The 14,118-nt window shown below is 37.3% G+C and overlaps 1 protein-coding gene across 2 annotated transcripts in view; it reads left to right on the top strand.

Annotated features, from left to right (window-relative positions):
• Positions 1-6: 6 nt before the first annotated feature.
• fam227b.L (family with sequence similarity 227 member B L homeolog) overlaps positions 7-14,118 on the top strand; it is a 156,732-nt gene continuing 142,620 nt past the window's right edge. The window contains exons 1-5 of one of the 2 annotated variants that reach the window (XM_018253097.2): positions 7-86; positions 1,789-1,918; positions 10,120-10,163; positions 10,588-10,640; positions 13,438-13,663. In XM_018253097.2, the coding sequence (XP_018108586.1) occupies positions 10,157-10,163; positions 10,588-10,640; positions 13,438-13,663 (286 nt within the window). In that variant the 5' untranslated portion in view covers positions 7-86; positions 1,789-1,918; positions 10,120-10,156. Of the gene's footprint in view, positions 87-106; positions 256-1,788; positions 1,919-10,119; positions 10,164-10,587; positions 10,641-13,437; positions 13,664-14,118 lie in introns of those variants that run through there. The other variant, XM_018253096.2, reaches the window with a different exon arrangement.

The raw sequence follows: 14,118 nt of genomic DNA, 5'->3' as shown, positions 1-14,118 counted from the left end.
CAACGCCACAAAGCTTTGCTTCACTAAAGTGAAATGAATGAGGACAGAGGGAGGAGCCTGTTGCCACAGAAACACAAGTTGCGTTGGTCAGTAAGGGGAACTGGGGGCCGTCGGCATCCTCTCGCTGGTTTCTTTTCTGTTTACAGACTTTACGTTTGTCAGGGCACAAATTAAGAAACAACAATTTGTTCGTGGTGGTTTCCAGCAGCGTTCGCTGACAGCTCACTCTTCGTTCGATATTTGACCAAAACAAAAGTAATTGGTTTTCTTCTTACTAAAACTCAAACCTATACCAGGAAGCAAAAAATGCATTTTTTCTTGGTGGCCAATGGCTGCCACAGGAGCCTCTGCTCCCAGTAATTCATGAGAAGTCATTTCATATTCCAGTATTAAAGGGGTTGTTCACCTTTAAATTAATTTTTAGTATGATGTAGAGAGTGATATTCTGAGACAATCTGCCATTTGTTTTCATGTTCTATTATTTGTGGATTTTTAGTTATTTAGCTTTTTATTCAGCAGCTCTTCAATTTGCGTTTTAAGCAATATGGTAGCTAGGGTCCCAATAACCTTAGCAGCCAGGCATTGATTTGAATAAGAGACTGGAATGTGAATAGGAGAGGCCTGAATATTAAGATAAGTAATACAAATTAGCAATAGCAATATATTTGTAGCCTTACAGAGCATTTGTTTTTTAGAAGGTTAGCGACGGCCATTTGAAACCTGCAAAGAGTCAGAAGAAAAAGGCAAATAATTATAAAACTATAAAAAATGCAATGAAAACCAATTGAAAAGTTGCTTAGAATTAGCCATTATATAACATACTAAACGTTAACTTAAAGGTGAACCACCCCTTTAATGATATACCAGCCAGCTCCAGAGTCTCTGCTCCTAATAGATGACACACAGCTATGTGTCTGGCAACAAAAAATATCTCTGGTTACCCACAGCTACTTTACTTCTAATATTTGACCAAAAATACATAAAAAAAATCTCTGTTCAGTGGCCTGACTTGTGCCAAAGAACAACAATAGCAAAAACTTTTTTTTCTGGTTACCAATAATACCCACTTTCAACAGAGTTGAAAAAAAAAGTACAATTCTTTTTTTTTCTCCTCTAAACGTGGACTTGAGTCTTTTTTTTGTGCAAACAAGGGCTATATTTTTCACAATTCTCGGACAAAACAAGGGCTAATATAGAAGAAGACAGTGGGTGAAATTGACCACCAGTCTTGAGATTGTAGCCACTTTCGTTTTACTCTTGCATCAGTCGGTTGTGATTTATGTCAAAAGTAGGACTACATTTTCACAACTTTGGGACAAAGAGGGCTCATTTAGGAGCACAAGCTTTCAGGGACCAACCCCTTCCTGTTCGAATACTTCTGCAAATAAATGTGCTAAAGGCATTGCCTGGCTGAGCTGGTGTGCTTCTTCCCTACATGGAACCGGCTTATTTAGGAGAACAACGGGTGAGGTTGAACAAAAAGAAATTTTAAGTTTTTAGGCTCTTTTTTTCATGGTGGCATCATAGTGTCCCAGTGCATTTTTTGCAAACTTGGGAGAGATGTTTTACAAATTAGATAGTGGTGGAAAAGTGTCACATAGCCTTTAGTGTACCAATGGGTGACCACAAGTTGCCAGAAGAACTTTAATGTTTCTGCATTTGTGTGGAATTCCACTGGAAGAATACATAATTAGTCTTTGATAATAAATGCTTTTCGTTTTATTGATTTTAGTGTAAAATGTTAAAGATGCATGACATGCTAATAGTAGTGTTCATATCCTTTTTCAGTATATGCTCATCAAGCCATTTCATGAACACATGAGCCCTGAGCATAAGGCAACTTTCATCCAGGAACTGCAAATCTTCAAGAAGACTGGACTGGAGAAGACTGGTTGCTGTAGCAGGTTCACAGTTGCTGGTCAGTGAGTGAAGTTTTTTTTGGTTGTTTACAGCAGGCATGTCCAAAGTGCGGCCTGTTTTCAAATTTACACCGGCCCTCAGCCTACATCATGAAATTAATAATAATGAGGCCCCCAGCACAGTGCAATCAGGAATCCTATAGCATTAATATTAAGGCACATTAGTGAAATGATCTGGCATGTAGAGATGCGCTGTTTTCGAATACTTCTTTAGGGCTGAAGGTGTCAATAGACGTACTGACGTGCCAGTACCGTAAAGAAGTATGGCGTCACTATGTGCCAGTACGTGTCTATTGCTAACACCTTCAGCACACAGGCAGCAGTATAGACCAAGTGGCAGATCATTTCACTAATGTGCCCAAATATTACTGCTACGATTACTCATTTCCTGTGATTAAATGTTAATGGTTCAAAGAATGTCTGGCTGAATGGTCGGCCCCCACACATATTCACCTCACCAAATCTGGCCCTTGTTGCAAAAAGTTTGGGCACCCCTGGTGTACAGCATATACCAGGCATCATCATAATTTATATTGCACCTGAAAGTTAGTCTTTATGGATGGGATTTATTTTTATTTTTGAAGCCTATGTTTTTAAATGTATTATCTGTTATAAAACACATGTTAAAAGTAAAACAAGGGATGGGACTATGGATCTTTGTTTTCTGTAAGGAAAACTGTTTATCTTTTGGAAGATTTGGGAAAAATAGTTTAAACTACTAGTTATTAGGGGCACAGACTCGTTTAGGCTATTCAGTACTAATGACCTGTTATTCATGCTGCTGTTTCATATAAATAAAACATTATCTGCTGTAAAGGACACCAGGGCTGGGTCCTTAACGGGAGGTATATTTCCCAATTATTTGAGCTGTGGTCCCCTAAGCAGTGTGTGTGTCAGGGAAGGAGTCTGGGGATTATTTGGCAGCAACACTAGTTGCTGTGTTTTCTGAGTTTTTCAGGGCCCGGACTCTGGAATGAGAGGGAAGGTACAGGATGGGCCTTCCCATTCCACCCAGGTACCACCTGGCTTTTACTGCAGCAAGGATACTCTGTATAAGGAGGAGGCACAGGTGCAATTAGAGAGAGCATGATGGTGCCTGCAGCGGGTGAGCTGCAAGTCTTTCTACAGGGTGTTAAAAAGAACTAAAAACAAACCCTTGTGTAAAAAGGACTATGAAAGAAAGCCAGCTAATATTGGGGGTTTTGTTGTTTGGCCGCAAGTGGACTGACCAGGCCTACTTTGGACTCTGAGAAAACCAAAGGACTTTCACAAGATGTGTGTTTTATTTTCATTTACTTTCTGCTGCGGAAAAGCTACTGTTTAGTTCAATTTCTAAATAAATTGACTTTTCTCTAAGAAACTGTGTACTGCGTGCTGGCTGCGATTCCCCCTCAATATTACACTGCATAATATCCAAACACTATCACCTGACAGAATCCCTGTTTTCCGAAGCATGCATGCAGGTAGAAAGGATTCAATAATTATTTTTCTTGCTTATTTCTGAAAATAAATAGTTAAAGCTAAAAGGTTCAGTAATGGTTACTGACCAGTAACAATCTTTACCACTGGGTAGAATTTAAAGAGCTTTGATAAATCACCTCCTACATTTTATATGAGCAACCATTTGCAAGGAATCTGCAGCATATTATTTTTGACAGTCTGCCCATATGTTAACACAGAAGGCAAATACTTGACAAGGCTATCTCTGTGTATTCCCCTTAGAAATAAGGGAATATAAAGCAAATCCTTTATGCTTTAATAGAAAGATTAGCATTAACTTTGTCAAGAAAAGCATGCATTTAAAGCATTCATGTTCGCTTAGTCAGCTGAAGCTATTATATACAAAGATGTCATGCATGCATAAAAGCAACCATCAAAGCAAAAATTAAATGGGAAGAGTTACAAACGCTCAAATTATGTTTTAAATATGTACAGTAATTCATGGAAAAGGAGGGTGTTTGACCATTGGAATCAGAACCAGGTTTAGGACATTGATGAATATAACTAGATACTGGTGGAGCACCAGGTGGTGCATGGGGCATGAGATCCCTCTATTTACCTATTACCTGCTGATAGCTGGCATTGAACAGAGAGTTTACCTTTGAAATACATTTTCAGATAGTACACCAGAAATAAAATGTTTTCAGGTGCTTTCTATTTTTTATGGTTTTTGATTTTAATCTAATCTAATTTTAATTTAAGATTAAAGGGGGGCATATACCATCAGTTTTCATACTGCACATACAGCAACTAATCGTTATTTTTTTCATAACTTTTGGGTAAAATATTGAAAAAAAGGCATAAGCTGTTGTTCCACCCCTTTCTGCTATTTCCAGTGTAAGGGTCCTCACTGTGACTGAGTGGCTGCTAGCACTTTCCTATTCAGAAACTATGAGGAATCCAGTGAGTGTGTACTGGGCTGGCAGATGTGGGAGGGACTCAATTTGGTGCACTACCTTCCCTTCACTCAAGTCACCTAGCAGCCACCCACCATGATCTCCTTCCGCCTGCCCGAGTCCGACTTTCAGGTTCCTTTTATAGACCTGCGAGAGGTGCACGTCGATAAAAATTCAACCTGAAAGTCGGAAGCTGGCATTTGGAAGGTCGCTGGTCCCGCGGGTATCGGCCTGCACATCACTAATACAATAGTTGCTAATATTCCAGAGATGCTGCTGAGAAATGTATCAACTAAATGTTGCAAAATTGTAACAGTTCAGAGTCTGCACCTGAATTACTGAGATGCCAGGATGAAACAACAGGGACGTTAAACGTTAGACTTAGATTTCGGAAAAAACTGTAAGTAATAAAAAATGGAGAGTAATTGAAAAAAGTCTTTATTTCTGGTGAGCAATCTGAAAAAAAATGGAATTTAAAAAAGTGTTTGGAAGTTGAACGACCCCTTTAAGCGTGTCTCTACTAATTTTTAACTTGATATCATTAACTACACACTTTCAAATGATATAAATGTGAAAATTATTTTATGTACATTATTATATTTTATATTATGTTAACAGTCGAGAGAGTGAACTGGACTAGTGGTAAGAGGCAGAGAAGGAGCCCCTCTCAGCTTTGCGCCTAAGCAAGTGCCTACCCTGCCTACCCCTAGTTCCGGCTAGGGATTCTTAAAATAGTATTTATCAATGGGTGAAAGTGAAAGTTCATCCTTTCATAAATACGCCTTTCAAAATCCCATAGACATGAATGAAGAGTGGTGGAATTTCACTCTAGAGGACTGTGGCGACCTCTAACTTTACTTTGTTATACACCCCTATGTCAATATATAATGACCCTGGTGCTACCATGAAAAGAATTATGAATAACCAAAAGTAAATGGAGGGCAACCATGGGACTTAGAGAGGGAAAGTAAATGGAGGGCACCCATGGGACTTAGAGAGGGATACAGTAAAAACTGATTATAATGTTTTTACAATGATGTTGGGAATGCCGTGGGAAACATTAATGAGTTAATTAAGAGAAAGTTTATTAAGGAGGCATCCTGTCTCTAAATGTTATAATGTGCTTAATATATTGGATATTCCCCAACTGCAGTTCTGGTTTGAATGAATTTTTTGTAACTGTGTGTCCTACTTTTATGACTTAGAATAAAGGCCTACCGCAGCTTTGGCAATTTTAAATGTAGTGCAAAATTCAAGGTTGGGGTAAAAACACATTTGTTTGATCTGAACAAAACATCCTCCTATTTTCACCCTCTGATCCAGATTTTTAGATATTTATACATTTTTCATACATTTTTTATATTTTTCATCCTGTAGCTGATTTGTGTTTTAATGTAAAATATTTCTGACCTAGAATCTCCATTCAAACCAGTGTACACATCACTGTTTATTTGCATGTATATCTTTCCATCTCTACATTTACTTGAAGCAGTAGGTTTCCTGTGAAGGAGACCCAGCTTTTTGGCTAAAAATTAACATTTTCATCAGATGCCCCACTTACTAGAATTTCCTAGTGGGTTCTTAAAAACGCAGAGTTTCTCTACTGTGCGATGCAAGAGATATTTTCTTGGGTTGCTTTCATGCTCAATAAATTCAACCAAAAAATGGTAAATATCTGAGAACTAGTGATCAGAGAGTCTGCCCATGTCTGACCTGAACCTGCCCTCTCCCAACCTGCCATGCATCCATCACTTATGTACTCATGCCGGACCTGCCCTTCTCGGATGTCTCTAGAGGGGTCAGGGCAGGCACGAGTGTATAAACGTAATAGACAGATGACTAGTAGGGGGATGCCGGAGGGCATGGGCTAGGGTGACATTGCAAGCGGGGAGGGCTGTGGTACATAGCCCACCAACTACAGAAGTATTTGTTCACCCAAACTGCAGGTGGTCCATGTGCTACATTGAGGAATGAAGAAGTTTAGCTGGAGATGTAAGCAGCAAAAATATATATAATCCTGGAAACGGCACCTGTTTATGGAAACTTTCAGTCACTCCTACCTGCTATAGTGCTCTCAAAAATAGAATATCTTTACCATGAACTTCATTTAAAAACTGCAGTACTGCATTCTATTTTTAAATCTGTTATTCTTATAATCAAATTTTTTTTTACCAAATTGCAGTTAGGTTAATACATATTTTTCACAAATAGCCTTTATTATTTTCTTACAGTAGTTTGTATATGTAATGATTTAAATGTGAGTTCCTCATCATTTTTTCCCCCCAGCTTGCAAAAAATACACCCTCATGCTGGGTCGCTAACAGATTTCACCTGGTCTAATAAGCAGATTCCAGGATGAGTCAGCTGGTTGCGATGCACCACTGATAAACATGAGTTGTTTGCATTAGGAAAAAATGTCAGGTTGAGGGAACACACACCATATAAACCATTTACAGTGATAAAATATATTTCTGAAAAAATAATTTTATAACAGCCACTACAGTATGGTTGCATATAACCGTTCCCCTTTAAAAGTGAGAAATTCAGTCTTAAAAAAAACTGCCTCAGCATTTTGGAGATGGATACAATTAAATATAGAAGGGAAATGACTTGGCATATTTTTTTAATATGTAGGTCGTGCACCCAACACTTGTTCAAGAAAACAAATTGTCAGATATCACTTTTGTGTCGTATATACAATGTTAAATTGTTTTCACTGCAATAATGTAATACTAAAGTTTAAAAGGTGGTACATCTGGAAACACCATTTTATATTTATTGATTAAAAAGACCTTTGAAGTTACACATTTTTTTTGTAAACCACAGCTTCAGATGTACTGCCTAATAATTATATATGTAAGCAATGTAATTATTTATTGGATGTCTCCCAGTATATACGCATATTTTTCTTGGGATTTCATGCATAATTCAAATGCCAGTTTCTTGGAAATCATGGTACATATCAGTACCTTAATAACCCAGAACGTTACATATTTATGATAAACGTGTTCCTGCTTCTTTCAAGAAATTTTGGAAAAGTAAATTCTTTGCCTAAGGGCTTTGTGACTCATGGAAATGAAGTTCTGAGGCCCTGTTATATCTAAGGGGTTAATTCTGCATGACAAGGCAGATAGAGAAAATCTGCCAAACTTTGCTGAGTGACTTAAGTAAACCGTCCTCCCATCTCCAAGGGTGATGACACGCAAGCTTGACAGCTTTACCTCTGCTCTAAGTCGATCCAGATGCCCAGACCAAGGAGACATAATGGATGGAAATAGAGTTGTTCTTTGATGTTTGGAGAAGATTCGGTTGCTAATGGCGGCACAATTGAAATGTTTGTATGTGGTCAGTGCCTCGTTTGGCAGCAGTTTTCAGATCTGACCTAAGCAGACTGACATGCTTGTACAACAGCACATTTCACATTAGCAAAGTAATTTTAGACTTAACCGCGAACGAATAACCCAGATTCATATGAATGCAATCACACTGGCAGTATTTCGTCACGGAATGTGTGAAGGTGGCTTAATTGCCCTCTGGGTTTTAAATACTCCATAGCAAAAATATCTGTTTCTGTGTTAGTATTAGCTGCTTTTAGGGTTTTGTTGCAGAATTTTAAAATATCAATGATAAATATCCTATTGCAAAGGTTGAACATCGTATATTTCAGTTTTTATGCCCATTCAAAGTAAATGCAGATATCGACTGCTGTAGAAAACAGAAGAAAAGGCATTGATGCATTTTTTTATGCAAATTTAATATAAGCTTCCTCATATTGAGGATATAAGATATATTGGATCATTCATCTGACACCCAACTCCTGAATGAAGAGAGAATGAGGAGAAACAGATGCTGAGAGAGAAATAATGAAGATAAACTTGATTATTTCAGAAATGGTACAGAATTTTTAATTGATTGTATTTAGAATGTTTTTTTATTACAGTATGCTGAAGCTTATATTACATTTTTCGCGATAGTTCCCCTTTAACATAAAGCTGTACAAAGAGTCAGGTGTTTAAAGAACATGGAAAGCCTATCTGTTACATTTAATATATTTACCTTAACAAATGCTGTTAAAGTTGACATTTGTTGCAGTGAAAAAAACAATATCTCAAATGAGATTGATCGTGGAACTTTCTCCTCCAATTATATCATTCTTTGGCTTTGTTGCATGAGCAGAAGGTACCTTTCAGGGCAGCGGATGCACAAATAAAACGTCAAAATTGTTACAACTGCAGTGATGATGAAACATATGCTATCAACGATGGACACAAAGCATGTAGGCTGGCACAATGGTTCTGAAGAGTGGAATTTTGGAAGGCCCAAGGGTATTTTGCAAAAAAAGTGGTTTACTAGGGAAATGTGGCCTACCACTACAAAAGGTTTATTATCTTGTTCTTTGTGCTTTAAGAATACAAAATAGACAAGGTCATGGAGCAAATCTTTGTGCTTGCATGGGATAAAAGTGTACAATTTTGTCTGAAAGTTTTCATACATTTCATTCATATGTTTGTCTCCAATGTTAATAAATATGCCCCTTATGGTAATGGCATACTAGCAAGCATATAGTTTAGTCTAGTTTAGTTTTCTTGCTCTTTGGAAGAGGGCAAAGTTAAAAAACTAGCTTCATGAGAAACTGCTCTGTTTTTGGAATACATATTTATTTAAAACTGTCGATATTTTATTTGTAAATGTAGTTCAAAAACAAGAAAGACAAGCAGAACGTATCTACATGTTATTCTGGGCAGTATTGTATCTGACTTTTGAAACAATATAGCAGAAACCAGCTGATAAGCAGACTTGTCATGGCTGAAAGAGAGTCGACTTCTGCTACATTGTTTCAATACTTTAAAGCCACATAATTTTTGTAATTTATGTAAATTGTAATGCTTTTTTAGAATTTCTTTCACTAGCCAGCATTTCAGCTGTTGAGGTGTGGTGCATTCTAGTACCATTTGCTGGCTTTAGGGCACCCATATAGATATGCTATTATCATAGATCAATATTTATTGGTAAAGCTGGGTAATTTAAGGGATACTATTATTAAGGGCAGATCAAAATCCGAGTTTGTGGGGAAAAAAAACTATGGACGAGGACAAAAAAACACACTGACAAACTCATGAGACTTTTTTTCTCGAATGCTAGCTTAAGAATAAAGAAAAAAGGGGGGTTCACCTCGCACACCCTGGCCTTCAGGAACTCTGCCGGGTGCTCAAATACCTGGGGGGATCGGCACCCCCCTAGAGCAATGATCAAAGGAAAAAAGGCAATGGCACACCAGGCACGATCAAGCAGGGAAAACCCTTGCAGAAGTTTATTTGCACACGATGCAACGTTTCGGGGTGGTCCCCATGCTTGACAAAGGGGACCACCCCGAAACGTTGCATCGTGTGCAAATAAGCTTAAGAATAAAAACATTGTCCCATTCATTCTCAATGAGGCTAAAAAAAACTCTAATATTTTAATAACTGGGAAAATAAATAAGTTGTCAGAGAACATTCCCATTGACTGCTTTACAACCTCACCAACTTTTACTTGCCAAGTTTTTTTCTGGCGACTTTATCTGGTTTTATTCTTTAATAAATTGCGACTATTCAAGGTTACAAAGAATATCCTTGAGTATATTTGTACTTGAGTTTTTTTTTCAAATCGTGAAAAAAAACAGCCCCCTAAATATGTGAGGGTATTTCACATGAAATAGTGTGCCAATTACAAATTGTTTTCACAGTAATTTTATACTGTAACTTTATACTGTCCCTAATGGATCTTTCTAATAAACATTTTTTTATCTTGTCTTTTTATTTTAGGTGCATCAGCCTGGGTGTTGGTCCACCAGGACCTCCCATGTTCAGTAAGCACAGACCATTTCTTTATTGCCTTCCCTATTATTCACCTTCTTAAGATTGGTTCTATTGCCAGTTAGATATTTGCCCTGGCCACACTCGTACCTTGAAGTGGCCCTGGCTATTATTAAAAAAAGAAACATAGCAGTATACTGCAATAGATCTAAAGTAATTAGAATATATGAATATGGAAAGGAGTTAAAATGATGTCTACTCCACCTCCCTGTCTGTTCACCATGGTAAAGGGCAGTTGTAACATATGTCATTAGAGACAAAAAGCTACGTTTCCGTGAGAGCCAGCTGATTTACAGTTTTGTAGATGAATACATGTAGAGGACTGGTCTGTATATACAATGTTTTAGAATTCTGAAATGAACACAATTGAGTTTAAAGTACAAAATTCACCACAGTTCTCCAAATATTTCCTTGTAGAAATGCAGAGAATACCATCTACATATGAAGAATTCCTGGAATTACGGCATTTGGTATGTTATGTCACATTTTATTCTGGATTTGCAGAAAACAGAGTAGCTTTTAGTAATGCCATAGTGGGAACAAAATGTATATATCTAGATAAACAAATACAATGTAGAGAATGTCTTCGTGCAGGATGTCGAGTGCTTGTAAAACTTTATTATACTTTCAAGATCAAGTTAATATAAACTGTATTCATTACTGAGGTGACTAAAACGCCAGATTAAGTGTTTTTCTATTGCTTTCTGGGATGTTCTTCATTTAAAGCTATTATAACACATGCCATTTAAATGGAATTTATTTTCATGGTTACCTTAAAGAAATATTGCACAAATGAATAACAAAGTAAGCAATACAAACTAAAGCGACTGTGAAAGCTACTTATAACTTATACTAAGTTATATACTGTGTAATATAGGGATGCACCGAATCCACTATTTGGGATTCTGCCGTATCCCTGAATCCTTTGTGAAAGATTCGGGCAAATATGGAACTGAATGCAAATCCTAATTTGCATATACAAAGTAGGGGCAGGAAGGGGAAAAATTGGGGAATTTTTTTTCATTACATTGTTTTGTGAAGAAAAGTCATGTGTTTTCCCATCCCCTGCCTAATTTGCATAAGTAAATTAAGATTCGGTTCAGACAGACACAAGGATTCAGCCGAATCCAAATCCTGCTGAAAGAGGTCCAATCCCGAACCGAATCTTGGATTTTGTGCATTGCTAGTACAATATACAGTGAAAAGGAATCTTTTTCAATAGAAAACATGTTAATCTTAAAGGAATTGTTCAGTGTAAAAATAAACACTGTGTAAATAGATAGGTTGTGCAAAATAAAAAATGTTTCTAATATAGTTAGTTAGGCAAAAATGTAATGTATAAAGACTGAAGTGACTGGATGTCTAACATAATAGCCAGAACACTACTTCCTGCTTTTTAGCTCTCTTGGTTTCCACTGACTGGTTACCAAGCAATAACCAATCAGAGACTTGAGGGGGGGCCACATGGGTCATATCTGTTGCTTTTGAATCTGAGCTGAATGCTGAGGATCAATGCAAACTCACTGAACAGAAATGTACCATGTGGCCCCCCTTCAAGTCGCCGACTAGCTCAGAGTTATAGAGCTGAAAAGCAGGAAGTAGTGTTCTGGCTATTATGTTACACAACCAGTCACTACAGCCTTTATACATTACATTTTTGCCTTACTTATATATTAGAAACATTTTTTATTTTGCACAGCCTATATATTAATCTGGTTTTTATTTTCACACTGAACTGTTCATTTAAGCCTCTGGTATTAGCTTTAAAAATATATTGTCACTAGTACAATTATTTTTGTTTGCTATAGAGTTGATTTTTTTTCTTCCAAACTTTGTTAAGCTTGCACTGTTAGATTGGACAGTAGGGACTGAAGAGGAATTTACTGGGTAACAGGGAGGATGAGCAAGGCTGGCACATGAGCAGACATCACAGGCAAAGTAGGTGGGACAACACAGGAAAATCTGCCAGTCTCATAATGAGGTACAAAGTATTAATACAGTGTTCATGGTCAAGGTCCTGGTACATGTCATGGCAGGCAATGCCAAGAATAGCCAGAATACAGGCCAAGAACCAATCAAAAGTAACAGCAAATATTAGCAGTCCTCAGCTGCTAATATGAAAGACAAGAAAACTAGACGAGAGTACTTGTATGCAAGTAATAAGACTTTGAATTTAAGACAAAACCAAGTTACAAAGTGTAGCAGGGAAAGGGGAAGGTAGGAGGTATAGATGAGGAAAATGAAAAGAAAGGGACACAGTATATTGCAAGTGGAAAGGCAGTGTTCAAAAAGTCTTGATGAGAAATAAAGTAAAAAACCTGATTTGACATTTCCCAGGAGGACAGTGTCAAAATTGCATAAATTTGGAGAAATTGTAAAATTCGGTATGGGACATCAGAAAAAGGTGGCAATTCTGGAAAATTGTAAAAACCAGGAACATAAAATTGGGGTTCTACTGTACATTTTGATCTCATTTTAAAGGGGTTGTTCACAATCCAACACTCTTTTTCAGTTCAGTTGTTTTCAGATAGTTCACCAGAAAAATAATTTTTTGAATTACTTTCTATTATTTATTTGTGACTGCTTTTCTAATTTTGAAGTTTAAAATTTAATTTTTCACCTTCTAATGTCTTTCTAAAGCAGCTCTGGGGGGGGGGTCACCGACTCTGTAAACTGGGTACATTAGTTGATAAATTTCTTATCGTTGGTCCTGTTGGGCAGAATCCCTTAGTTGTGGCAGCTGTTCTTATTCATACAATAGTTGCTAATATTCCACAGCCAAGGGTGATCCTGGCCCCTCAGCCACCTGAGGCAGCAGCAGTTACTGCTGCCCCCCCTCCCCTGGAAATTTGCTCTTAAAGTACCAGGAGCAGCATTTTTGCTGCCCCTGGTACCTAGTGGGGCGCTGCCGCCTGAGGCGACAGCCTCAACTTGCCTCATTGGCGAAGAACCCATGTCCATAGCGCTGCTGAGAAATGTATCAGGTAATGTAGCAAATTGTTCAGAGTATGCCTCTGGATCGCTGAGCTACCACCCCGAAACATCAGATACAGGAACATTAAACTTTAAACTTCAATTTTGGAAAAACTGTAGAAAATAAATGAAAAGCAATTGAAAAAAGTCTTTATTTCTGTTTCACAATCTGAAAACAACTGAACTCAATACAGTGTTTGCAAGGTGAACAACCCCTTTGAATTAATAAGATTTAATAGACAGACACAATTAACATTTTATTTTGCCTTTCTTTTTTTGCTTTTTGCACTTTAGAAAGAATGGCCAGAAAATCCTATAGAATCACACAAAAGAGAAGACTTATTGAAAACCCTATATACATCAGATGCTCTAAATGAGGATTTTCATAAAAATGTGCCTCTGGCTACCAACATCTTTGAAGCTTTGGAGGCCAGGGTTGCTGTGCAAGGGTTCCTTTTAGAAAAATATGTCTGCAAAATCTTGCTTATTTCTGATGATGACCTGCACCCACTAGCTGAAAGTAAGTACACTTCATTATAAATAATTATAATGAGCAGCCTATGAAATATTTGTAATATTGTTGAGAACACATATTATGGCTCTTTTATTCGTTTTTTATTTTTTCATTCAAGAGGAGCAAGTGCTTCATAAGTGAGCTATTCCTCTTGCACTTTCATTAGAGGCAACTGTAAATGAGGCCTATATTTTCTTGCTAAAGGGGAGAGGGAAAGAAAGTAAGCTTAAGCTTTTCTTTTTGAGTCAGCCATAGTTTCAGAACAGCAGTTTTCCTTCTCTTAGCTCCCTGGCCCAACCAAAATATTCCTTCTTCCAGAAAAAATGTGTGCATTATTATATAAAGTTTAAAAAAAAATAGAAAATGGCTGTCACACTCATAGTATCTATAGAAATAAATGAAATTAATGAAATCAACATTAGGCACTGTAATATGAATAAGACCCAGATTCCTGTAGACCT

The sequence above is a fragment of the Xenopus laevis genome, chromosome 3L (assembly GCF_017654675.1).
Source record: "Xenopus laevis strain J_2021 chromosome 3L, Xenopus_laevis_v10.1, whole genome shotgun sequence".
NCBI lineage: Eukaryota > Metazoa > Chordata > Amphibia > Anura > Pipidae > Xenopus > Xenopus laevis.
Note: the sequence above shows the minus strand (reverse complement) of the source record. Positions and strands in the feature narration are given on the sequence as shown.